The sequence below is a fragment of the Phyllostomus discolor genome, chromosome 6, assembly GCF_004126475.2.
Source record: "Phyllostomus discolor isolate MPI-MPIP mPhyDis1 chromosome 6, mPhyDis1.pri.v3, whole genome shotgun sequence".
NCBI classification, from domain to species: Eukaryota; Metazoa; Chordata; class Mammalia; order Chiroptera; family Phyllostomidae; genus Phyllostomus; species Phyllostomus discolor.
In genome coordinates this window covers 40,330,344-40,355,454 of record NC_040908.2, presented here as the reverse complement: position 1 = coordinate 40,355,454, position 25,111 = coordinate 40,330,344, and the positions used below count along the sequence as shown (strand labels likewise).

General features: G+C 36.6%; 1 protein-coding gene across 4 annotated transcripts in view; it reads right to left on the bottom strand.

Annotated features, from left to right (window-relative positions):
- Positions 1–13,499: 13,499 nt before the first annotated feature.
- KIAA1841 (KIAA1841 ortholog) overlaps positions 13,500–25,111 on the bottom strand; it is a 60,427-nt gene continuing 48,815 nt past the window's right edge. For 3 of the 4 annotated variants that reach the window (XM_028516758.2, XM_036028006.1, XM_036028007.1), the window contains 6 exons: positions 19,752–19,843; positions 18,375–18,403; positions 18,224–18,297; positions 17,525–17,613; positions 16,171–16,262; positions 13,500–15,300 (listed from right to left, as the gene is read on the bottom strand). In XM_028516758.2, coding sequence (XP_028372559.1) covers positions 15,264–15,300; positions 16,171–16,262; positions 17,525–17,613; positions 18,224–18,297; positions 18,375–18,403; positions 19,752–19,843 — 413 coding nt within the window. In that variant the 3' untranslated portion in view covers positions 13,500–15,263. Of the gene's footprint in view, positions 15,301–16,170; positions 16,263–17,524; positions 17,614–18,223; positions 18,298–18,374; positions 18,404–19,751; positions 19,844–25,111 lie in introns of those variants that run through there. The other variant, XR_004903675.1, reaches the window with a different exon arrangement.

The window sequence follows — 25,111 nt, the reverse complement described above, 5'->3', positions numbered from 1 at the left end:
ATATATCCATATAAACTGAGAGAAATAGTCTTTGTCCTTAGTCTTTTTTTTTTGAATCCTTACCTGAGGATATGTTTAGTGATCTTGGGGGTTGGCGGGGAGACAGACAGACAGACATTGATGTGGGAAAGAAACATCACGACCAGTTGCCTTCTGTGTGCACCCCAGCTGGGGATCGAACTCGCAACCCAGATATGTGCCCTGAACCAGATATGTGCCCTGAGTGGGGAGAGAACCCACAACCTTTTGGCATATGGGATGACCCTCCAACCAACTGAACCACCTGGCCAGGGCTGTCCTTTTTCTTTTCAATGGCTGTTCAGTACCACAATGTGCTGGTGTACTATTATTCAACCAGATTCCTGCTGATGGACATTTGAGTTGTTTATACATTATTGCTGTTGTGTATAAATAATGATATAATAAGTAATCTTATGTTTCTATTGTTTTATATTTGTCAAGTTGTAACTTCATAGCAATTTCCTAGAAGTGGCTTTGCTGGGTCAAAGGATAAATGCATATATTTATTTGCTAGATATTGTCAAATCCCCCTCCTTGAGGTAGCACCATTTTATTCCTTTGGAGTTTTGTTATTTTGATAGATGAGAATTGGTACTTCAGTGTAGTTTTAATTTGCATTTCTCCTATAGTGAATATGTTGAGTATATTCCCATTGGTTGTTTGAAGGCCATTCATACATCTTTTTCTGTGAACTGTCTATTCACCTTTGTTTTTTCTTTTAAATTTGTTTCCGTGGATTGAACCAGTGACCTTGGCATATGGGGATGATGCTCTAACCAACGAAGCTACCTAGCCAGGGCTATCTTTTGTCCTTTTCATAAGAAGTTCTTTTTTGTCTTTTTCATATTATTTTTAAAGAACTTATTATATATCAGTGATCTGAGCCCTATGTAATAAAACTCACGAGAGCCCTTAGGTTATCTCTCTTGACTTTTTTATTTTTATTTTTTGTCATGAAGAAGTTTTTTAAAAAGTAGTTAAGATTATTGGTCTTTCCTTTTATTACATCTTTCTATCCCAGATTATACAGGAGTCCACCCACAGTTTCTCCTAGCACTTATATGATTTAATTTTTTACAAGTAGCTCTCAGAGCCATTGGGATTTTATCCTAGTATGTGGGGTCAAGTATATTCCAAATTCATCTTTTTCAAAATTCAGTTATCTTATGCTATTTATTAAAAATCTCTCCCAGGGTTTGAGATTCCACTTTTGCCATATACTATTTTTTATTTTCTAGAATCTATTTCCATACTTTTTATTGTATTCTAGGGATCTACAGTAGTATGATTTCATATCTGGTATGGCTAGTCATCCCTACACACCAACCATTTCTTTTTCAGGATTTTCCTAGCTCTTCTTGAATATTTATTTCTCCATATGAATTTTATAATCAGCCCATCTAGTTCCAGGAAACAAAATATTGGTAATTTTATTGTGATCACATCAAATTTGTATATTTGATGAAAATTAACAACTTGATAATATTGAGTTATCCTATCCATAAACATAGGCATTTCCTTGTATATATTTAAGGAAAAAGCAAATATTAATGAAATAGAAAACAAAGATGTAATAGGTAGTAGTTTAACAGGAAATGGCCAGCCTACATGGGTGACCAGTCTGTAGTAAAGGCTTTATTGCTGTAGCAGTAAGAACCACAGACCATGGCAAATCAGAATAAATTTACCTCTGTCCAGGGTCTCTGCCTTCTATCTGTCTAATGCACAGTTTTATGTAGGTAATGTGGGTTTCACAATGTCATAAGTTACATAAGTTTGCGGAACGTTAAAGAACTGGCAATAGAAACCACTTCTCTAGATTAAAAAAAAAAGAAAGTCTGTCAGCTTGCTGGTTAGCTAATCTTTGACAAGCATCTTTTATAAACGGCTTGGTTTGCAAGTTTGGGCCAATATAAGTAACTACAAAGTAACTACTACATAGTTTTGCCAGCAGGTTTCTAAAAAAAAAATGCCATCTTGGCTAAATTTAAGAAAATTTCATGAGTTAGGAATGAGAAAACATTTTTTTCATGTTAGCAAAAGTGGTCTGTAATTAGCCTCATACACTTCATGAAGGTTGGTATTGGTCTCCAAACATTTGGGGAGTGAAGGTGGCCAGTAATCAGTCATAGTTTCACATCTCTTCATCAATGGGGTTTTTAAAAATCTGGTTATTTAAAAAACTTAATAGAATATATTAACCTTTGATAAGATTGATTAAGGAAGAGCTAAAGCAGTAGGGAATATTACTTAGAAATGAAAAGGGTCCATAACTGGAGGAATGGGTGTGGTCTGTGATTGAGCTCAAAGCAACTGAAAGTGGGCGAAAGTGTGGAGTGCCACTCTCAGGCCCGTCACAAGCAAGCCTCTGCTCTTTCCTGCCCTCTGTCTTGAGACAGATAAGCGTGGCTGTGTGGAAGCTATGTTCTGAAGAGGGTGAAACCAGAAGATAAGAGCCTGGGTCCTTGAATTACCAATTAAAGAAGCTATCTGCCAGTGAACAAAGGTACCTTAAAGTGAAAAGAAATGTCTGCATATAACCAATAAAAGGTTAGTATCCAGAATATAAAGAAATCCTACAAAATCAATTTTTTAAAAACTCAACAGAAATATGGGCAAAGGATATAAACAGGCAATTTGCCAAAGAGGAAACACAAATGGCCAATAAACGTATGAATATATGCTCAACCTCAGCAATGATCAGGGCATTTAAATTAACAAGACACCATTTCATACTCACTGGACTAGTAAAAATGAAACTCTGTTGGTACCATGGTACCCATTTATACTTAGACCTGAAAGGTAAGAAAGAGGACTCTTTGAAGTTCGATGTGGTCACATGACTTGTTTCGGCCAATTAAATGCGAACTGACGTGACCTGTGCTGCTTCCGTGCAGAAACTTCAACAGCCAGAGTGCAAGCCCTGTAGCTCTTTTTCCCTGCCTCTCCGCAGCAGGCGCCAGGGTGAGCCTCCTGCAGCCCAGGTCCCTGAGTGACTGTGACAAGCAGACCTTCACTGCTGACCTGCACTGCACTTGCAGTATGAGCGCAGCATGAGTGAGAAATAAACCTTTGAATTAAGCCACTGAGATTTTTCTGGTTGTTGATTATTGTGGTATAACTTAGTTATCCTGACTGATACAACCTTAATTGCTGGCAGAGAAGCAGAACAACAGGGATGCTCATATACTGCTGACAGGGGCCTAAGCTGGTGCAGCAACCCTGGAGAACAGTTTGCAACTGTTTATTCAGGTTGATGATGTGCATACCCTTCAATTCACGTTTGCACAAGGTAATGATGAAAAGTTTTTACTGCAGCGTTATTTTAAGAAAAAAATGGAAAATAGCCTCAATGTCCATTGACAAGAAATGGAGAAATAGTTTTTGGTAGATTCATACAATAGATTACTGTACAGGAGCTAAAATAAACTTAAGCTATCTCTTAAAATATATAAATCTCAAAAACATGATTAAGAGTCTAAAAATCATATAAGAGATGTGCAGTATGAGTTCATTAGAGTTTAAATAGTCTATTATGTTGTAGCTACATAATATATGTAGTAAAAGTATAACAATATGCATGTACATAAACACCAACTTTAAGGAAGTATTTACTTCCAGGAAAGACAGTTGGAAGCAGAATCATCTATAATAAGGTGAAGGTATTTGTTTTGTTTCTTATAAAAAAATGTATATCATGCTATTATGTCATAATACTGAGGGTGAGTACCTGGATGTTTGCTGTATTATCTTCTACACTTTTCTGTCAACTTGAAATATTTAATATCAATGAAAAAGAAAACATAGGCAAGCTAAAATGAAAAGAGCACCATAATTCTACCTCTTCTGCCTGCCCATCCCTAGAGTAACCTCTGCTAATACATTGGTATAAATCTGCCCATTGTTTTCCTATGTCTTTGTGTCTCTCCTCTCTGGACAGGGAGGAACAGGGTGGCGGGTCCTCAGAGAACTGAAGTGAGGACTGTGTACAGAGTTTAGCAGGCTAGGTAACCTGCTAACCTCGATAATAATTTACTCATCTAGAGGATGTACCTTTGCTAAGTAAAATATTTACAGAAAGGGGAACATTTCATTATTTAATATTAAAGAATATACATTAATTCAATTCCCATCACTTACTTTGTTTTATCAAGACTATTGAAATATTTTTCCCTTTTCAATTTCTCAGAATGATTCGAGATTTCTAAATGTTTATGAAAACTACAGAATAAATATACAAAAGCATGGCTATGAAACAGGTAATTCTGGCATTGAAGAAGGACATCAAACTTAAACTTCAACATATGAGTCAGTAGTGTTCTTTGTTCTTTTTTTGCTTTCTTCCTTTTTCTCATTTGCCTTCTAGAATTCCTTATGTATTTTAGCTATCTACAATTTCTCTTACCATCTCTTTTTCTAATATTCTGTTTTCTTCTACAAATAATAAGCATATGCACACTTGCTAAGAACTAAGCATAACTAAAGCAAATTGTGTTTTTTATTAAATTATATTTTATTCATTATACTATTACAATTGTTCTGATTTCCCCCCTTTGGACCCTTCACCCAGCACCCCCATTCCCTTAGGCAATCCCCCCACCATTGTTCTGTCCATAGGTCATGGGTATAAGTTCTTTGGCTGCTCTATTTCCTGTACTATACTTTACATCCCCATGGCTCTTCTGTAACTACCTATTTGTACTTCTTAATTCCTTCATCTCTTCACCCATTCCCCACACCCCCTCCCATCTGGCAACCATCAAAACACCCTCCATATCCATAATTTTGTCTCTGTTCTTCTTGTTTGCTTAGTTTGTTTTTTTAGATTCAATTGTTGATAGATATGTATTTTTTTGCCATTTTATCATTCATAGTTTTGATCTTCTTTTTCTTACGTCCCTTTAATATTTTATATAATAATAATTTGGTGATGATGAACTCCTTTAGTTTTTTTCTTGTCTGGGAAGCTCTTTATCTCCCCTTCAATTCTAAATGATAGCTTTGCTGGGTACAGCAATCTTGTTTGTAGGTCCCTGCTTTTCATGACTTCGAATATTTCTTGCCAGTCCCTTCTAGCCTGACAAGTTTCCTTTGGGAAATCAGCTGACAGCCTAATGGGAACTCCCCTGTAGGTAACTAACTTCTTTTCTCTTGTTGCTTTTAAGATTCTCTCTTTATCTTTAACCTTTGGCATTTTTAATTATTATGTGTCTTGGAGTAAGCCTCTTTGCATCCATCTTGTTTGGGACACTCTGTGCTTCCTGGATTTGCATGTCTATTTCCTTCACCAAATCAGGGAAATTTTCTTTCGTCATTATTTCAAATGGATTTTCAATTTCTTGCTCTTTCTCTTCTCACTCTGGCACCCCTATAATGTGAATGTTGGACCTCTTGACGTTGTCCAAGAGGATGCTTATGCTATCCTCATTTTTTAATTCTTTTTTCTTCTTGTTGTTGATTATTTTTTGCTTCCTTATGTTCCAAATCATTGACTTGATTCTCAGCTTCATCCACTCTACTGTTGTTTCCCTGTAAGTTGTTCTTTATTTCAATTAGTATATCCTTTGTTTTGACTAGATCTTTTTTATGCTGCTGAGGTCCTCACTAAGTTCCTTGAGCATCCTTGTAACCAGTGTTTTGAGCTCTGCATCTGACAGATTGCTTATCTCCAATTTGTTTAGCTCTTTTTCTGGATTTTTGAGCTGTTACTTTATTTGGGCCATGTTTCTTTGTTTCTCATTTGGCAGCCTCCCTGTGTTTGTTCCTATGTGTTAGGTAGCTGCATGGTAGAGCTACCATGTCTTGGTAGCATGGCCTAATGTAGTTAGGTGTCTGTAGGGTCCAGGGGCACAGCCTCCTTTATCATCCAAGCCAGGTACTCAAGGTGCACTCTTGGTGTGAGCTGAGTACACCCTACTCTTCAGCTGGGTCTTGGTTGCTGTCGGTGGATCAATGGGAGGGATTTACCCAGGCCAGTAATCTGCAAGGATTTGCCCTCCATGGACAATTAGCTGTGCAGGGGCAGGGTGGTGGCACTCCAACTTGGTCTATAGCTGTCCACTGGGTGCACTGGCTCTGGGGTTTCCCGGGTGGTGCAGGCCAAGATCAGCCTCCACCGGTGTTTTGCCCAGGGCCACACTGCCTGAGCTATAAGCATTCTGGCTCTTACCTCTGCTGAGCTTGGAGATTTTCAGGCAAAGCTAAACTGTGAATCTAGGCTGGCTGCTGCTAGTGCCATGCCTGAGGTTCACTGAGGCCAGCTGTTGCTTGTTTGAGAGGATTTAGGAAGTTGTGGAGCATGAGCCAAAATCAGCCATTCATATCAAAAAGCAGCTTGGGTGGATCCATAAACTGGGTTGGGCAGAATGTCTGGGGACCTCTAAGGGCCATCAGTGTTAGCCAGGCTGATGGCTCAGATCAGATAGGGCACCTGCCTGATGGCTCTGTGGGGTGAGAGTTTAGAAAAGGGACAATGGTCTCTACTCACCTTGGTGCTGGAGTTCAGAGGGAGTGAGTCTGAGTAAGTCTGTGTGTGGGTTCTTTAAAAGGAACCGCTTGGGGCTCTAGAAGTTTCTTTTATCAGCTCAATCCCTACTGGGTTTTGCAGCCAGAAGTTGTGGGGACTTATCTTCCTGGCACTGGAACCCTGGGCTGGGGGTCCTGGTGTGGGGCTGGGACTCCTCCCTCCAAAGACATCCCTCCTGAATTTTTATCCACCACATGTGGGTGAGGGACTAGCCTGTTCCATGTCTGCACCCCTCCTGCCAGTCTGGATGGATGTGGTTTCTTTAATTCTGTAGTTGTCAGACTTCCATTGTTTGATTTCTGACATTTTTTAAAAATATATTTTATTGATTATGCTATTACAGTTGTCCCATTTCCCCCCTTCACTCCCCTCCACCCTGTACACCCTCTCCCACCCATATCCCCCCTTTAGTCATGTCCATGTGTCATACTTATAATTTCTTTAGCTTCTACATTTCCCATAGTATTCTTACCCTCCCCCTATCTATTTTCAACCTACATTCTATGCTGCTTATTCTCTGTACCTTTTCCCCCTCTCTCCTCCTCCCACTCCCCTGGTGCTAACCCTCCATGTGATCTCCATTTCTGTGGTTCTGTTCCTGTTCTAGTTGTTTGCTTGGTTTCTTTTGGTTTTGCTTTAGGTGTGGTTGTTCATAATTGTGAGTTTGCTGTCCTTTTACTATACATGGTTTTTCTTTATCTTCTTTTCTTAGATAAGTCCCTTTAGCATTTCATAAAATAAGGGCTTGGTGATGATGAACTCCTTGAACTTGACCTTCTCTGAGAAGCACTTTATCTGCCCTTCCATTCTAAATGAGAGCTTTGCTGGATAGAGCAATCTGGGATGTAGGTCCTTGTCTTTCATGACTTGGAATATTTCTTTCCAGCCCCTTCTTGCCTATAAGGTCTCTTTTGAGAAATCAGCTGACAGTCTGATGGGAACTCCTTTGTAGGTGACTGTCCCCTTATCTCTTGCTGCTTCTAGGATTCTCTCCTTCATTTTTACCTTGGCTAATGTAATGATGATGTGCCTTGATGTGTTTCTTCTTGGGTCCAACTTCTTTGGGGCTCTCTGAGCTTCCTGGATTTCTTGGAAGTCTATTTCCTTTGCCAGAGTGGGGAAGTTCTCCTTTATTATTTGTTCAAATATGTGCTCAATCTGTTGCTTTTCCTCTTCCCCTTCTGGTACCCCTATAATTCGGATGTTGGAACGTTTAAAGATGTCCTGGAGGTTCCTAAGCTTCTCCTCATTTTTTTGAATTCTTATTTCTTCCTTCTTTCCTGCTTGGTTGTTTTTTTTTCCTTTCTGGTCCACTCTATTGTTTTGAGTCCCAGTTTCCTTCCCTTCACTATTGGTTCTCCGTGCATCTTCCTTCATCTCTTTTATGGTAACCTGCATTTTTTCATGTGATTTGCGCCTAAAATCAGCCAATTCTGTGAGCTTCCTGATCACCAGTGTTTTGAACTGTGCATCTGATAGATTGGCTATTTCTTGGTCGCTCAAAAGGATGAGTCTTGGGGGACTGGTCTGTTCTTCAATTGGAGACATATCTCTCTCTCAATCCCCCCCCCCCCCCCCCCCCCCCCCCCCCCCGGTCTGGTCACTCTCGTTAAGGTGAGGGGTGGAGCCTCAGGTGTTCACCTGGGCTGGGCACCCCAGTCGCTGGATTGTGATGTTGTATGTGGGGGCGGGGGAACAATGGCGGTAGCTCCGTCCTCCCGGGGCCTCAGTCCCTTCTCTGGGATCCTGGGTTGCGCGCTTTGCCCTGGTCCACAGTCGCTGCCTCACTGGGTCCCCCAGCTGCTGCTTGCGTACTCAGGGTCCACCGCTGCATCCGGAAGGCTTACTACGTGCTCCCGGTTGCCTCAGGCGCCCAGTTCTCCCTGATCTCCGTGTGCCGCGCCCTGAGCCCGCTCCTCCTCTCAGCCCCTCCTTCCGGTCTGGATGAGCGGGTCTACTTCAAGTTCCTGGCTGTCCGACTTCCAATCAGATAAATTCTCTGTTAGTTCTGGGTGTTATTCTGGCTCTAAATTGTTGTTTGTCTTGGTTGTGCATGGAGGTACGGTGCATCCACCAATGCCTCCATCTTGCTGGAAGTCTGATTTCTGACAGTTCTGAGTGATGGTTGTTCTGTATTTTAGTTGTAATTTTGATGTGGTTGTGCAAAGAGGCGAGCCATGTTCTCCTATGCTGCCATCTTCACCAGAAGTAAGTTGTGTGATTTTTAAACTATGGTTTCCTTGCACTTTAGCACCACCTTATGGCAGCATTCTGCTATCAGAATATATGCTGTCCTGATTTTTTTTTTTAATGCTCTGAACATTTCTGGCTAGAGGTGTTAGTCATTTAAAGATATCATATCACATAGTCGCGTGGTTCTCAACCTGTCTGTACAATAGGGTCATCTGGTGACCTTTAAAAAATACCAACACTAGGCCTCACTCCAGAGCCACTGGCAGAAAGCCTTTAACATTGATTCGTTGGACTAAGCTAGATGACATTTAACAAATATTCAGCAACTTTACTTACTGGGGAAAAGGTCAACTTTCTTCCCTGATTTTATGACTACATACCTCACAGTCATATGATTACTTGTGGTTAGAAATAAATACACTTTAGGGATCCCCTTAAGTATTTGTATCTGCTGTAGAATAATTCTGACAGTTGTCTACATATCTTGCTGAAGCTTTACTTTCTCTTGATGTTTTAAACAAATTCTCATCATTTTAATGGTTAATAACTTCTGGTCAGCTTAATTTTTTTAATTTGGGAAAATATATTAACCACAGACAAGCACAGAGTCTAAAACAATAACCTACCACTCAAAGTTAACAAATACAAACACTGTCATATTTGTTTCAAATATTTATATGTGCTATACATGTTTGGACATTGAACACATGTTTGAACTGCATGGGTCCACTTCTATGCAAATTATTTGTAATAAGTACAGTAAATGCATTTTCTCTTCCTTATGATTTTCTTAATGTTTTTTATAGTTCACTAATACAGTATATAATACATACAGCAGAATATATATTAATTGACTTTATAGTATCCTAAGGCTTCTGGTCAACAGGAAGCTCTTAGTAGTTACGCTTTGGAGGAAATTCAAAGTTCTACACAGATTCTTGACTGCGCAGAGTTGGTCCCCCCAGCCCTTGCATTGTCCAAGGGTCATCTACATATAAAATATTACCAGTAGAGCATAAGATTTGGTTGGGGACTCACGACCATCAAAAAATAAAAGCAATGAGAACATGTAACTGCTAAACTGTGGCAACGTCGTGACTTCAGTATAATTCAGAAGAGAGAGAGAGACCAGCAGAGTCATGGAGGAGATGGGAGCAGGGACATAAAGCCGGGGGAAATTCTGATAAGCAGCAAACCCAAAGGAGAGGGATCTAGGTGGGAAAACAACATAAGCCAAGGCTGGAAATAGAAATGAGCACAATATAGTTATTTCTAGAAGTCTTTCATGTAGTCTAATAATAACATCTTTCCAGCACTCACTGTAGGTCAGGCACTATTCTTAGTGCTTTCATGTATGTATTACCTCATTTAACATAGCAACAATGTTATGAAGAGCACCCTGCTCAGATCATTCTTTCCTGTTGCCCTTAAACAAGCTGCCATCTCTGGGTCTTAGTTTCTCCGTCTGTATAAAAAAGTAGATAGTAATACTATCTGGTGCATGAATATATGCATATGGGTAAACAAAGAAGAGACTAAATAAAAATTATATACCTGTTAGTATAATTTGATGGATAAATGGTAACTCTATATTTAATTTTTTTAAGGACTTGCCAGAGTGCTCTCTTAAGTGGCTGCACCATTTTACATCATCACTAGCAGAGCGTGAGGGTTCCTATTTTGTCACTTTGTCTACAAGTCATTAGGTGGCTTTTTCATTATAGCCATTCTACTAGGTGTGAAGTGGTATCTCATTGTGATTTTAATTTGCATTTTCCCTGAAGGCTAACGATGTTGATCTTATAAAGTACTATTGGCTATTTGTTTATCTCTTTTGGAGAAATGTCTATTCAAATCCTTTGTCATTTTAGAAGCTATTGTCTAATTTTTAATGTTGAATTGTAAAATTTCTTTATATACTCTGAAAAGAAGCCCCTTATTAGACATACGGCTTGTAAAAATTTCTCCCATTCTGTAGGCTGTCTTTTCACTTTTTTAATTTTGTTTCTTCTTACATTTAGGTCATTAATCCATTTTGAATGTTTTTGATTTTTTTTTTTGTATGTGGTGTTACGTAGGGGTCCAACTTCATTTTTTTGCACCAGGCTATCCAGTTGTCCCAGCACCATTTCCAGGAAAGATTATCCCCATTGAATGGTCTTGGACCCTGTTGTTGAAAATCAGTTGGCCATAAATATATGGGTTTATTTCTGGACTCTCAATTCTGTTCCATTGATATCTCTTTCTCTCCATATCCTTATGCTATTACTACATTGTCTTGATTCCTGTAGCTCTACAGTTAAGATTTTAGAAGAGAAAGTGTGAATTCTCTCTAGTCTTTTAAAAAATTGTTTTGGCTGTTCTGGGGCCCCTTGAGTCTCCACACGAGTTTTAAGATTGGCTTGTCAATTTCTACAAAGAAGCCAGCTGGGGATTGTTAGGGATTGTGGTGGAACCATGAGGAGTCATGCCATCTGAACATTTCAGTTTTGTGATCCATGAACATGGAATAGTCTTTCCATTTATTTAGCTCTCCTTTAAACTTTCAGTGATGTTTTATAGTTTTCAGAATATGTTCTGCATTTCTTTTGTTAAATTTATTAAGTTTTTATTCTTTTTGATGTTGTTATAAGAATTGTTTTCCTTATTTTATGTTCATATTTTTCATTGCTAGTGTGTATAAGTAGATTTTTGTATATCCATCTTGAATCCTGAAATCTTGCTGAACTTAATGATATGGTCTAATAGTTTTTTAATGGATTTCTCAGGATTTTCTGTCTATAAGATCATGCCATCTGTGAATATAGTTTTACTTCTTTTCCAATTTGGATGCATTTAATTTCATTTTCTGGTAAGAGAGACAAATAGCAAACCAACAAATTTAAAGAATCAGAGTAATAATGTCACATTCATACAGAAACAAACTATAATGATGGGATGAGAGTGACTTGGGTAGCTACTTTAGATTGAGTATGTGGAAATGCCTCCTGAGAGGAAATGAGATCTAGCCTAAAATCTGAATTGTAAGAAAAAACCACCTAGCCAGTGAGAACAGTTAATGTGAAGGGACTGAAAGGTGGGAATGAGCTTACACGTTGGGGGAACAGGTAGGCTACTGTGACTGGAATGTAGTAGGCAAGGAGGTCTGGAGATGCAGCCAGGGGCTAGGTCATGCAGGACTTTGTAAACCCAAGCAATGGAGGCTGGATTTTATTCTGAGTTTGATGGAATGCTACTAGAATGTTTGCAGGGAAGTGGTGTGATCTGATTCACATTTCAAAATCACTACGGTTGCTTTGTAGATAACAGGGTTTGGAGTGGAAGCTGGGAAATCACTTAGAATTTTGCAGCACTTCCTATACAAGATACTCACTTGGTGTGGTGCTAATGGAGATGGAGAGAAGTAAATGGATGGATGTATGGGATGTGCTGATCAACTGGATGTGGGGAGTGAAGGAAAGAGGGATAAGAGATAATTTCCAGATGTCAGCTTGGGCACTTGGGTGGGCAATAGTATTAAACTTAGGGAAGACTGGGCTTGAGCAAATAGGGAGTTGTGGGGGGTACTGGGGAGATATATCACAAGTTCTGTTTTGACTACATTAAGTTAGAGACACGTACTGGTATTTCAAGTACAAATACCAAGTAGGCTGTTGGATACACAAGACTGAAACTACAGGAAGTGAGCTAGGGTCACTTGTTTTCAATCTGAAGGAGCTGCCAGTGAACCAGGCGAGAATGTTTCCAGGTAAATTCAAGGTAAAATTGTTCCAAGAAGGTGTTGGAATGTGCTGATATGCCCAGCCAGATTCCAATCCCAGTGTGTGGGTTACTTTACCTCTCTGAATTCACTTCTCCAAGTACAAAGTGAGGTAATACCAGATGTGGGGGATTTATTGTGAGACTAAAGGTGATAAGGCATATACACGTAGCAACTACTATTCCACACCATCTCTGATCTGATCAGCTGGATTTGACAAGTAGTAAGAGCAAAACTCGCTACATTTTCTCAAGAAAAGACATGTCTCAGATGGAAAGCTGCTGTAAGACTATGTTGTAACCTTCACTCTCCCCTTCAGTAAACCTCTTTGAAAATAGCATAAGTCACTACCGCATATCAGGAAATAGTTTTCCTATCTAGCTCTTCCTACAAATGCTGTTTACTCTGCCTAAATTAGGCAAGATGTTTGGAATAATAAAGTAACAAATGATGCCATAGCAACGACCGAGCATTAAATGCCTCTCTTCTTTCTTGCACTAAGCACACACAAATATATCTAAGTCTTAGCCACTCAGGTCACATAAGAGGGACATCAAACCCTTATCTTACTGAATTTAAGTCTACTTTCTAAATATTAAAATAAGAATGCAACAACAATAATAGTTAACCTTTACAGAGGGCTCACTATGAGCCAGAAGGTACTGTGCTATTGTTTTCGATCTGTAAGCCATTTAATACCCCAACAACCCTATAGAGCGGCAATAATACCATCCCCATATCATCTTCCCCAGCTGACCAGCTTTAAATGAATGGGAAAGTTAGCTTATTAGAACTGGACTAACTAGATGTCACAGTGCCTTTTAACTGAAAGGTGTGAGATGGTGAGATTTACAATAGTTCCTCAATGAAATAAATGAAACCTTTTAAAAAAATCTTACAATTTACAAAATTCACCTTTTCCACGAAGACCTGTGATCTAGAGCTCATCCAGGCCTTTCTGAGGAAATGGAATGATTCAGATCAAGGGACTTTTCATACTACTTTTGTCATTAATGTTTATTTCCATTTAAGATATGCAAATTCAGAATTAATGTAAGGTAAAACCTCAAAGTATGTGGCAAAAGAAATGCTGTAAGAGCTTGAATAAAATGATGTGGTACCTGTGTTATGTATGACAGACATTAACAAAAAAGCACATTCTGAAGAGAATCAAATTCTGATAAACTGTAGTTTGTAAAAATCAATTCAGTGGTACAATCTCACCGGGGAGCAATTTGCCTTGTTACACTCAGTTAAAAGTCAAAAGGGCATGTTTTCCTCTTCTAGTTATGACTATCACCACACTATATAACCTGTATATACCTAAGTACTTTAACTCAGAGAATACAGTAAACTAAGCAAGAATTGGTATTTAGCAGGGCTTACAGATCATGTACTATAAAATACTTTCATTTAAAAATAAAAATTTTATAATCTGTTTCAAAAATATCAATTAAAAATTCTATAAACTGCAACAAGGTTTCCAAACAGAAGTTCAAAAACCTTGGCCAAGCCATAGCTATAACATAAATAAAATCTAGCTTAATTTACCAACTAAAACAGTCACTAAAATAATGTTTTCTGTATGTGTAATACTGAGTGTAACACTTCAGCATTTGAACAGAAACTGCTGTTCTGTCACACATCATCAAAGTCTGTTCTCTAAACAACTTGAAGAAATTTCAATTACAAGGCAAATCTTCATTTAAATTAGGAACAGTGCATCTTAAAGTTTTAAGAGACCTATATATAAATAATTTCTAAACATATATTTTTTATATGCTCATGGTTTAAAAAAATGTTCCCTGAGCACTCTTTCTGCTTGGTTAGAAAAATTAGAATATGGCCTATATAATTTTATTTTGATTTCTCTTGAATATATGCAATTTTTCATCCATCAAATGAAGTTGGGAATCTTTCCTTGTAAACAGCTCTAAAGCAATAAGTAATTATAACTGTTTTAATGGGCTATGGAAATATGATTGGGTTTTAGAGCCCTGAGAACTGTACAATGGGTATCTCCTACAACTGAAATGATCGACTATCCTAAAACTATCAGATGGCACTAGCTTCACAGAGGAAAGAGTTAATAATCAGTAATTCCATCTCAGAAGACCAATAGATAAGCATTAAAAACCAAAAGAAAAAAAGAGTTGAATAACATTGTGCTTTCCATGGAATAAACTTGAAAAAATTTAACCCTTCTGCCCAACACAGGAAATACCTCACCATGCACTTTATTTAATGCAGTCTTGAGATCTGTTACTCCTTAATGTCCATGCAAACTTCAAATCAGCATCACTGGGAATTTCATCACACAAATCGCAGTTCTCAACGCTACCCCACAATTCACAGAACATGTACCGTAGTAAGTGCACATGCATGGTACCCAGCACCCAGCATGTTCTCCTAAGTTTTTAAGGTCTCAGAAAAAATCTAGGCTACTCCACAGTTTAGTCTTCTTCTTTTTCAGATAAACAAATTAATATTAGGGTCTTAACTGATTTGTAAATACTAATTTTCCATACAGCTTAGCATCACAGTAAAAGAAAATTAGATTTAAGAAGTTTCATATTTATAATTAGATTCCTAAGACCTAATTATACACTTTCCTTAACATTATGATTTATGTGGTTTACAAGAATAATTAATAAATAACTTAAAATATTTAGAAGTCATAGTTCTGAAGATCTTCAAGAGGTGAGAGCAATTTCAGATGTCTGAAGTGTTTCTTTGGCCTCTTGAGTTATATGTTAAGGTGCTTTATGCAGGACGCCCCGGACCAAAACGACTTTTAGATCTAGATATTTTAAACAGAAAAGAAGGTTAGAGGTGCTTCTACAACAAAAAGATGTTACTGTTACATTAGATTATGTTTGGTTGACAGTATCAAAATTTAATGAAACTTTATGTAGCTCCATAAGACATTTTTAAAAACTCTTGGAGTGAGATGTATTCTGGAATTCACATATTTTTTTTGGGGGGGGGATAATATGGTACATATATTGTCTATTATGGATCTAGAGCAATGCCTCATAATCAAACACATTAATGTTACTTCACAGTGAAACAAATGAACATTTACATTAAGTGAGATAAAAACTGTGAATAGCATCATAGTAGCTCAGTTTACATTTGAGCTGACACAGATATATGAAAAAAATCTTGTGGTGTTTTGAGCTTTCAGGATTTCTGAATTGCAGATAAGGCTTTTGGATGCATAGTATTAACTATCAAATCTCAGTAACTGTAAACCTTTAAAAGAAAACTGGTGAAATAAAATAACACAGGATCCACAAGTTAGATTTTTAAAAGAGAAATAAAACAAAGAATGAGAAAGACTTCAATGATTTATGTAAAGTAATAGCATATAACCTATAAATAGTATTACAAGTCTGCTAATTAACAGTAGCACTATAGCTTACATTTTGATCAGCAGTTGGATCAGAACATAGATGAATCAATAAACTGAAGCCTTAAAAAGAACCTATACTTTCATTAAATTTCATGCTTATGACCTTTTAAAGTCTTAATTTTTGATTTAAAATCTGGTTATTATTAGTGTCTTGATCTGATCCTTGAAACAGAACAAAACAAAACTCAGTATGATTTGCCCAGAAAAAATACCTTCAAAGCCAATGGCACTCTGAATTTGCCTAGGCTGACTCACCTCGAGTTTTTCTCTGAGCTTCCCTGCCGAGCGCTGACTGGCACTGAGGCCTTGATTTGTGCTTCGATCCTGGAATAAATACCTCCTGCAAACTGCAGAGTAAAGGAGCAGTCATTATCTTTACAGAATCAAGAGAAACTATGCTTTATTAAAATGGTATTACTCTTTAACTTAAAAGTACCTTTAGTTTGATTTTTGAACATCCAGGCTCTCTGACATAATTTACATATATTACAATTCACCCTGTTTAGTAAATATTCCTGAGTTTTGACAAATGCATACAATTGTGTCACCATTGTTACAATAGACATAGAATAGTTCCTTCACCCAAGAAAATCCCCTTATGTCCCTTATAAGTCAACCAATTTGACACTACCAATTCTTGGAAACCTTGCCAGTATGTTTTAAAAATTATTTTAGACATTCTAGTTGGTTTATAGTGATATATATTATTGAGGTTTTAATTTACATTTCCCTAATGACTAATGATGTTGTGCATCTTTTCATGTGCTTATTTGCTTCCTGTATCCTTCTTTTAATAAGAGTATGGTTAATCTTTTGCCCATTTCTTTTAATTGGATTGTTTATTTTATTATTGATTTTTGAGAGTTCTATATACTTTGGATACAAATCCTTTACCAGGTAAGTGTTTTATATATATTTTCTCATAGCTTATGACTTGTCTTTTCACTTTTTAAGAGTGTCTTTCAAAAAGAAGAACTTTTAAATTTTGATGAAGTCCAATTTGTCAAGTTTTTTCTTTTATGGATCACATTTTTGTTGTTGTAGCTAAGATATATTTGCCTAATGCAGGTCACAAAGATTTTTTCCTATGTCTTGTTTTATAAGTTTTATAGGGAAATGCATTTTTAAATAAAAAATACAGGCAAGAGTTATTAAATAATACCAATATTATGAGAATATGCTCTAACTAATATTTAATTCTAGTAAGAACATAGGTATTTCTAGTCATCATTCTCAACAAGATCATATCTTTAGAGATGACAGCTAAGTACTTCATGCAGGGTTGATCAAAATCAGCAACTTCCACAAAGTTATCCTCTGGATGGTTAGCATCTGGTCAGCAATGCACACTTAACCTTGGTGTGACATTACACTTCCAGTGACAGTGTACTTTATTATGTGTGTTGCAGAGGACCCATGAACCATGGATCATAAGAGATGGTGGAAAACTTTTATGTGAATGAATTGGCTAACTGGTGCAGGATTTAAAAATATTTAAACTATTCTTTTAAAATTCTGCTTAAAACAACTATATATTCCTTATGATGAATGAAAATAAAGTAGGGAGGCATATCTAAGCAAGCACAGTACACTAGTACATAATTCTTACTTCTTTTGATTCCTTTGACTTGACTCGATCCAGATCACCCAGTCTCATCTTTATTAGGTGCCCTGTAATTTCAGACATCCGCCTCTGATCTGAAGTTAAAAAATAATAAAACTTGCTTGTCATGAGAATGATTTATAACTTTTATTTCTTAAAAAAAGATTGCAATCATCAAGGTTTTATGAAAATATCATTCTATAGATTGCTGATATCTATTTATCTTTGAAGAATTTTAGGCTGTAACAAAAGGGCTCATACATGGGTAATTGTGATACTTTCGAGATTACTGTAAATCAGCCTAAAACATATTTTGCCATCTTTAGAGTAAAATTAATGGACAAAAGTCAATCTGAGAGACCTCAAAACCATATGTGCGTAAGATAATACATTACCCACTGTGATTGTCTAATAGTGAAACTCTGGTTGAGGTCTAAGGAATATGTTAATTCTGAGCCTTATTCCAACTGAAACCTTTAAAACTGTTCAGCATACCAGGTTATAGGACAGGTCCCTGGTTAGGGGTGCATGTGGGAAGCAACCTATCGATGTTTCCCTTCCTTGTTTTCTCCTTCCTACCCCCTATCTCTAAAATAAAGAAATAAAAATCTTTAAAAAAACTATTCAGCATACTTCATAATATAAAAGATTTCTATTATTGTTATTTATACCTAATTTATACACCACCCAAAAAGTAAAACTTACCATCTTCTCTTTGTGCATCCTGATTGAATCTCAATGACCTTGAAGCATCCCACTTATTCTTCTGCATACTCACACTAGTGAAAAATTAAGCAAAAATCAGCATTGATGCTTTAAGAGTGAATATTTCATTGGATTCAGGAGTGATACTCACATGAAAGGAGACACATCTCTAGAAGTTGACTAAAAAAAAGTAGACAACATTAAGGCCTAATTAGAACATATTTATTGATAGTGCTGTAGTTAATAATAAAAGGAGTTTACATTTATTGAGTGCAAGATACTGTATGAAGAGCATTACAATTATTATTTCATTTAAGCATTACAACAACCACATGTGACAGGTGTTGTTATTATCTCTATAAAAAGATAGGATCGTAGAAATTAAGAAACTTGTCCAAAGAGAAACAAACCTAGAATTTGAACCCAGCTTTATTGTCTGAAATGGAAGCCCCAGCTTATGCACTCTTTTATAATTCACCCATTCGTGTGTCTGTAGTACCTAACACAAAGATAAACCTACAACACGTCCAGTGCAATTGTGTGGGACTTGTCTCAATTCAGCTTTCACACATTTGTGGAATCCGTGGTTTGTTTCTGTTTTAGGCAACTGTGGCTATTACTGTTCTCTTATTCCTACCTGGATTTTTACCCCTTCCCTTGAAGTCAAAGGGAAATAAGAATTATTTTAAAAGACTATAAATTACAGGGTGGGGCAAAAGTAGGTTTACTATTATGCGTATATGAAATGGAGTTTATTCCTGTATTATTATTTAGTAATTGTATTATTTTCCATATGAGCAACTGTAAACCTATTTTTGCCCCACACTGACTAATTTATTAAAAATTTTAAGTCTATTTATCATATTTTAAAGTCTATTTATATATTTTATTTTTTAATAAGTAATGTTGGTTCAAAATTTGAAAGGTACAAACAACACATATAGTAAAAAGCCTCTGCTCCCAGACATTCTTCCATTCCTTAGGGGCAATCAATCTTATCAATTTCTTTTTTTTAAGATTTTATTTATTTAAGAGGGAGGGGAAGGGAAGGAGAAAGAGAAGGAGAGAACTATCAATGTGTGGTTGCCACTTGTGTGCCCCCCATTAGGGACCTGGACTGCAATCCTGGCATGTGCCCTGACTGGGAATTGAACCAGCAACAATTTGGTTCACAGGCTTGCATTCAATCCACTGAGCTACACCAGCCAGGGCAACCTTATCGATTTCTTACATAGTATTCCAGAGATATTTTAGGTATATATAATAAATTCATATATATTCCTTTACCTCTACTGCACCAATGATAGCATAATATGCCATTCTACACACCATTCTGCACTTTCTTTTTTCACCTGTCAATATATCTTAGAGATCTTTAATCTGTCTTAATAGGACTTTTTCATTCATTTTATATTGCTAGCATTCCATTATGGGATTTGCTTTTCTTCTCTTTCAGATTTCTCCTGGCTATACTTGCTTTCTTATCTGAATATGAACTTTAGAATAGCAATATATAATTTAGACTTACCTTCTCCAGTGCCTTTTCTTTCTTCTGACCACAGGGTGAAGACATCTGCTTTTTTGGCTGCTTAGTGAACTTCTTTGGCTTCTCCTTTTTCCCTGATAAAAAAGTCAATGTTTTGAGAATAAGTCCCATATATTTCTCTAATACACTTGTTTCTTCCAAAAAACAAAACCCTGAAAAACCATTGTCTTTTAAAAACTAACATTACTTCTGGATAAAAAATAAATACACAGAAAAGTCTTAAGCACTAAAAGTACTTAACATGGGCTCATTTCAATTACTTTTCTTCTACTTGGTGAAAACCTTTGGGGAAAAAATGAGGCAATGAATTCAAAGTCCCATTGAAATTAAATATAGAAAAATGTTGGGGAAAATTACACATATTTATTTCTCTGAGTCTAATTTGACAGTGAAGTCATCTCCTAATTCCAAATTTTTAATATAAAAACATAACTATAGTCCTGGAACTCACACACACAGACACACACACATCTTTAAAATGTCTTTTGCTCAGGCAGGAGGTGGGGCTATAAAAGTAAAAATGGAGGTAGGACAAAAATGATCTTGGGAAGAAGCAGATTTGGAACAAATTGTAGTTTAGACTGGGGCATTTCTGCAGTCAGCATTCTGAATTTTTTTTGAACACTGACAGTTTAGTAAAGAAAGGTGAGGGGCAGAAAATAAGAAACAGAAAGAAGCATTTCTCTAAAAACAATGTTTGAAGGTAATACTGTACATTGGATCACTATTTCACAAACATCAATTATTTGTAAACAATCTTCACAATTTTTGCTATATCTTTTAAAAGGGAAACTTTATATCACTACCATAAATGAGAAACCTATAAAATGTGCTACATACAAGGTAACCTTGAAGATACTAGAATAAAAATAACAATATTAATAATCTAGGTAGATTTGCTTGCTGGCAAATCCTGAGCCCCTGACGAGTGTCTCTGTTTAATTGGGAGATTGCAAAGTATTACATATAAAATTTCTGTATAATATCAAATCAGTGGGTTATACACCTGAAACTAATACAATATTGCATGCAGACTGTAATAAAAAAATAAAAACAATTATTTAAAAAAGAATCATGGGGATGTAAAGTACAGCATAGAGAATACAGTCAATAATATTGTAATAACTATGCATAGTGTCAGATGAGTACTAAACTTATCAGAGTGATCACTTCATAAGGTACATAAATATCTAATTATGTTGCACACCAGAGACTAATATAATATTGCATACCATATGTAATCAGAAAATAAATTAATTTTTAAAAATTGCTGAGAGGAAAAAGAATTGCTGAAAGGCATGATAGGGTGGGACATCTGCAATGGCAATTCCTTCCAAAGAAAATGATAATAAAAAGAGAACAAAAATATTTCAAATAACCATCTGCAGGCACTGGCAAATAATCAAAAGTAGGGAGAATTTGAATATTTACATTTGAAAGATGCAAGAGGTAGCTGGTCAGAAGGTTGTGGTTTATTGTTAAGCTGAAAGATGCAAGAGGTAAGAACTGTGAGTTTGTGGCCTTCTTGCCTGAGGGTACTTCCTAACCTCCCCAGCTCAAGGAGAAAAATTACAGCCTCATGAGCTCCATGGTCAAGATAAGAGTTTGAAGGAACAAATTTAAAGGACACATGGACAAAAACTAGGGGGAGGGTGGAAATGGGAGGGAAGTGGGGAGGGTTGGGAAGGTGGGCTAGAATGGGAGTAAAAGGGAGAAAACTGTACTTGAACAATGATTAAAATAAAAAAAAAGATAAGAGTTTGAAGCAACAGAGAAGTTGGAAATATAAAGGGGAAATTTTGGAAGCAAGAAAGTCACAAAAGACCTGAGATCTAAAATGTGACAATAGGTTCTGTCTCACTGTTTCACTAATAAATTCACTTTAAGCTCTGAATAAGTAAATAAATAAAATGTGAGTTTAAAGTCTGCCCAAATTCCTAGCTAAGTGTTAAACTATGCAAGTGCACGAGAGGCCCTAGAAAACCCAGCTAAAAAGGCAAGCAGAAACTACGGTGGGGTGTCAACCCTTGTGAGACACAACTTTTCTCGTTTTGTGAGGTGTGAGAGTTTCTTGTGCCTTTGACTGAATGCTTTCCCCAAACTGCACATGGTTTGAACTTTTGATAGCAGAGGTCTTATTGGCTTTAGAGGTCAGACTTGGGGCTGGAGAGACAAGTAGGAATCTAGGTAGAACCCATAAAGCAAGGGAACTACTAAGCAGGTAAGCCTCCAAATGTGAATATATATTCTGTCCAAATCCTTGGCTGACACTGAACTGCCAAGGCTGGTGTGACCCCTGGCAGGTAAGGAATGGGAGAGGCTAAAGCAGCAGCAGTGAGTAGCGAAAATCACCTGTGCAGAAACACCATCCACTGCATACTATGGGGGAGACTTTGCTGTTTGGATCAGGCAAGTTAACTGCCTACTAGAACAAAAATCCCAATAATCCTCAAAAGAATAAAATATTTTAGGACTGCACACAGACAATCTGCAATGTCCATTTGCACCCAAAAGTTACATGTAAAGAAAATGAAAAGTATGGCTCAGAAAAGAAACAGTCCACGAAAACGGATTCTGTGAGGGCCTGCACATTGTTGGATTTGGCAGACTCTGACTTCAAAGCAACTATTACAAATATGTTTCAAGGAAAAATTATATTATTGAGTAAACAAATAGAGAATCTAAATGAAATAATGGAAACTATTAAACCAAGTGGAAATTCTAGAGCTGAAAAGCATAATAACTGAAATGAAAAACTGTACTAGATGGGCTTGAGAGAAAACCTGAAATGACAAAAGAATGAATCAATGAATGTGAGCTAAGCACTAGAAATTATCTATTCCAGAAAAATAAAGAAAAAACTGAAGAAATAGAAGCAAAATGTCAGAGACCCGTGGGACTATATCAAAAGGTCTACCATGTATGTGTACTGGAGTTTCAGAAGACAAGTAAGAAAGGGACAGAACAAGTATTTAAATAATGACAACAAGCTACCCAAATTTTGTGAAAACATTAATTTACCAATCCAAGAAGGTCAACAAATCCCAAGTAAGATAAACGCACGAAAAAAGGACATCTAGGCATATCACAGTCAAGCTTCTGAAAGTCAGAAATGAAAAGAAAACATCAAAAGCAGTAGGATTAAAAGGGCACATTGCATACAGGGTAACAAGTATATCAACAACTAACTTCTCATCAGAAACACTGGCAGCCAGAAGACGTGGAATAACATATTCAAAATGCTAAAAGAAAAAATAATTGTTAACCAACAGTTCTATATCAAGAAAACTGCACTTAAAATCTAAAGTGAGCCCTGACTGGTGTGGCTCAGTTGGTTGGGTCTCATCCCAGAAAGTGATGGTTTGATTCCTAGTTAGGGCACATGTCCAGGTTTCAGGTTCGGTCCTGGTCAGGCGCTTGTGAGAGGCAACCCATTGATGTTTTTCTCTCACATTGATGTTTCTCTCCCTCTCTTCCTCCCTCCCGTCCCCTCTCCCTAAAAAGAAATCAAATCTTAAAAAAAATCTAAAGTGAAATAAAGATATATCCAGATAATAAAAATGAGAGAATTCACTGCTAATATATCTGTACAATAGGAAATGTACCTGTACTTCAGGAAATAATAAAAAAAGTCCTTCAGAATGAAAGAAAATAACATCAGATGGTAATACAGATGTAAGAAAAAGTGGTAAATATGTGGGTAAACATAAAAGACTAAATGCATATTTTTTTTGTTTCCTTACATTCTTTAAATTCCATAAAACTGTTTAAGGCAAAAGTCGTAATGTATATAAATATATGTATCTCAACAAAGAAGGGAAGGTAAATGAAACTATATTATTTTAAGGTTCTTATGTTTTACCTGAAGTAATTCATAATAGTTTTAAGTGGATTGTACTAGGTGAAAGCACATGAAAAGATACATAGAACTATATATCCAGTAGAATGGCTAAAGTAAAAAACACAAAACAATAATGCCAAGTAAACGTAGAGCAATTGGAACTTTCATACATTGCTAGTGGGATGCAAACTGGTATAGTTATTTTGAAAAACAGTTTGGTAGTTTCTTATAAAGTTAAATATACATTTACCAGATGACCTAGCAACGCCACTCCTAGGTGTCTATCTATTCAAGGAAAATGAAAATATATGTCCACGCAGACTTGTACGCAAATGTTCACAGCAGCATTATTCATGAGAGCCAAGAACTGGAAACAACCCAGATGTCCATGAAACTGTGAATGGTTAAACAAATTATGGTATATTCTTACTAGAGAATACTATTCTGCAATGAAAAGGAGCTACTGATATACAAAATATGAATGAGTCTCAAAATATCATAGTAAGTGAAAGAAACCAGACACAAAAGACTACTCATGATTCTATTTACATGAGATGTTAGAAAAGGTAAATCATTGTGACAAAAAGCATAGTGGTTGCCTGGGGGTGGGAGTAGGGAAAGGGAACTGAGTATAAAGGGGCAGGTGGTAACTTTTTGGAGTACGGTCCAGGTTTTGATTTTGGCAGTGGTTACACAATTGTATGCCCAAACTCCTCAATGTGTACCCTCAAAAAAGATTGAATTTTATGACATGTAAATTATATCTCAGTCAACTGTGAGAAAAACATATGACATAGTAGCATTGTTTCCTTGACTAATTAGGACTGAAAAATAGTTGGTGGAGGACTACATTTAAAGAAAAGTTATATAAAACTTGGAAATAAGACAAAGGGAGAACTGCACATTCTTTCAGTGTTCCCCTGGAGGACTATTAAAGAGGCCTACGCAGGGATTACTTCTCTAAGATAACATCCTTGAGTTTGACTTTCCTATCTACTATTGACTAAAGGCCCAAATTCTGTGAAGTTTCATGTTAACTTGAAGATTTTTGTGTCTAATAGAAATACAAATGATTTCTATCTAGTAGAAAAGATAACCCCAAAGGTTATGGGTTTATTGCCTTGTAGGAAAATCTAAATCTTCAAATGCTCTTTCGATCCATTTTCCTGCTATTTCTCTCACCAGTGAGTTGAAAAATTTTGACACAAGTTCATATGCTAGCTGTATAAAATCATGTTTTTAATTTTTTAAAGTCACATTTTGATGACTATTATTCAATGTTTCATTTGAGTATCATTTCAAATCATCTTAGGTACACTGATGTGAGTCATACATTTTGAGAAATCTATTAGATTACACCTGAAATAAAAACTTGGAAAGAACCTCTGCACTCTAATGTTCATAGCAGCACAATTTACAATAGCCAAGTGCTGGAAGCAACCTAGGTGCCATCAGTAAATGAATGGATCAAAAAACTGTGGTACATTTACACAATGGAATT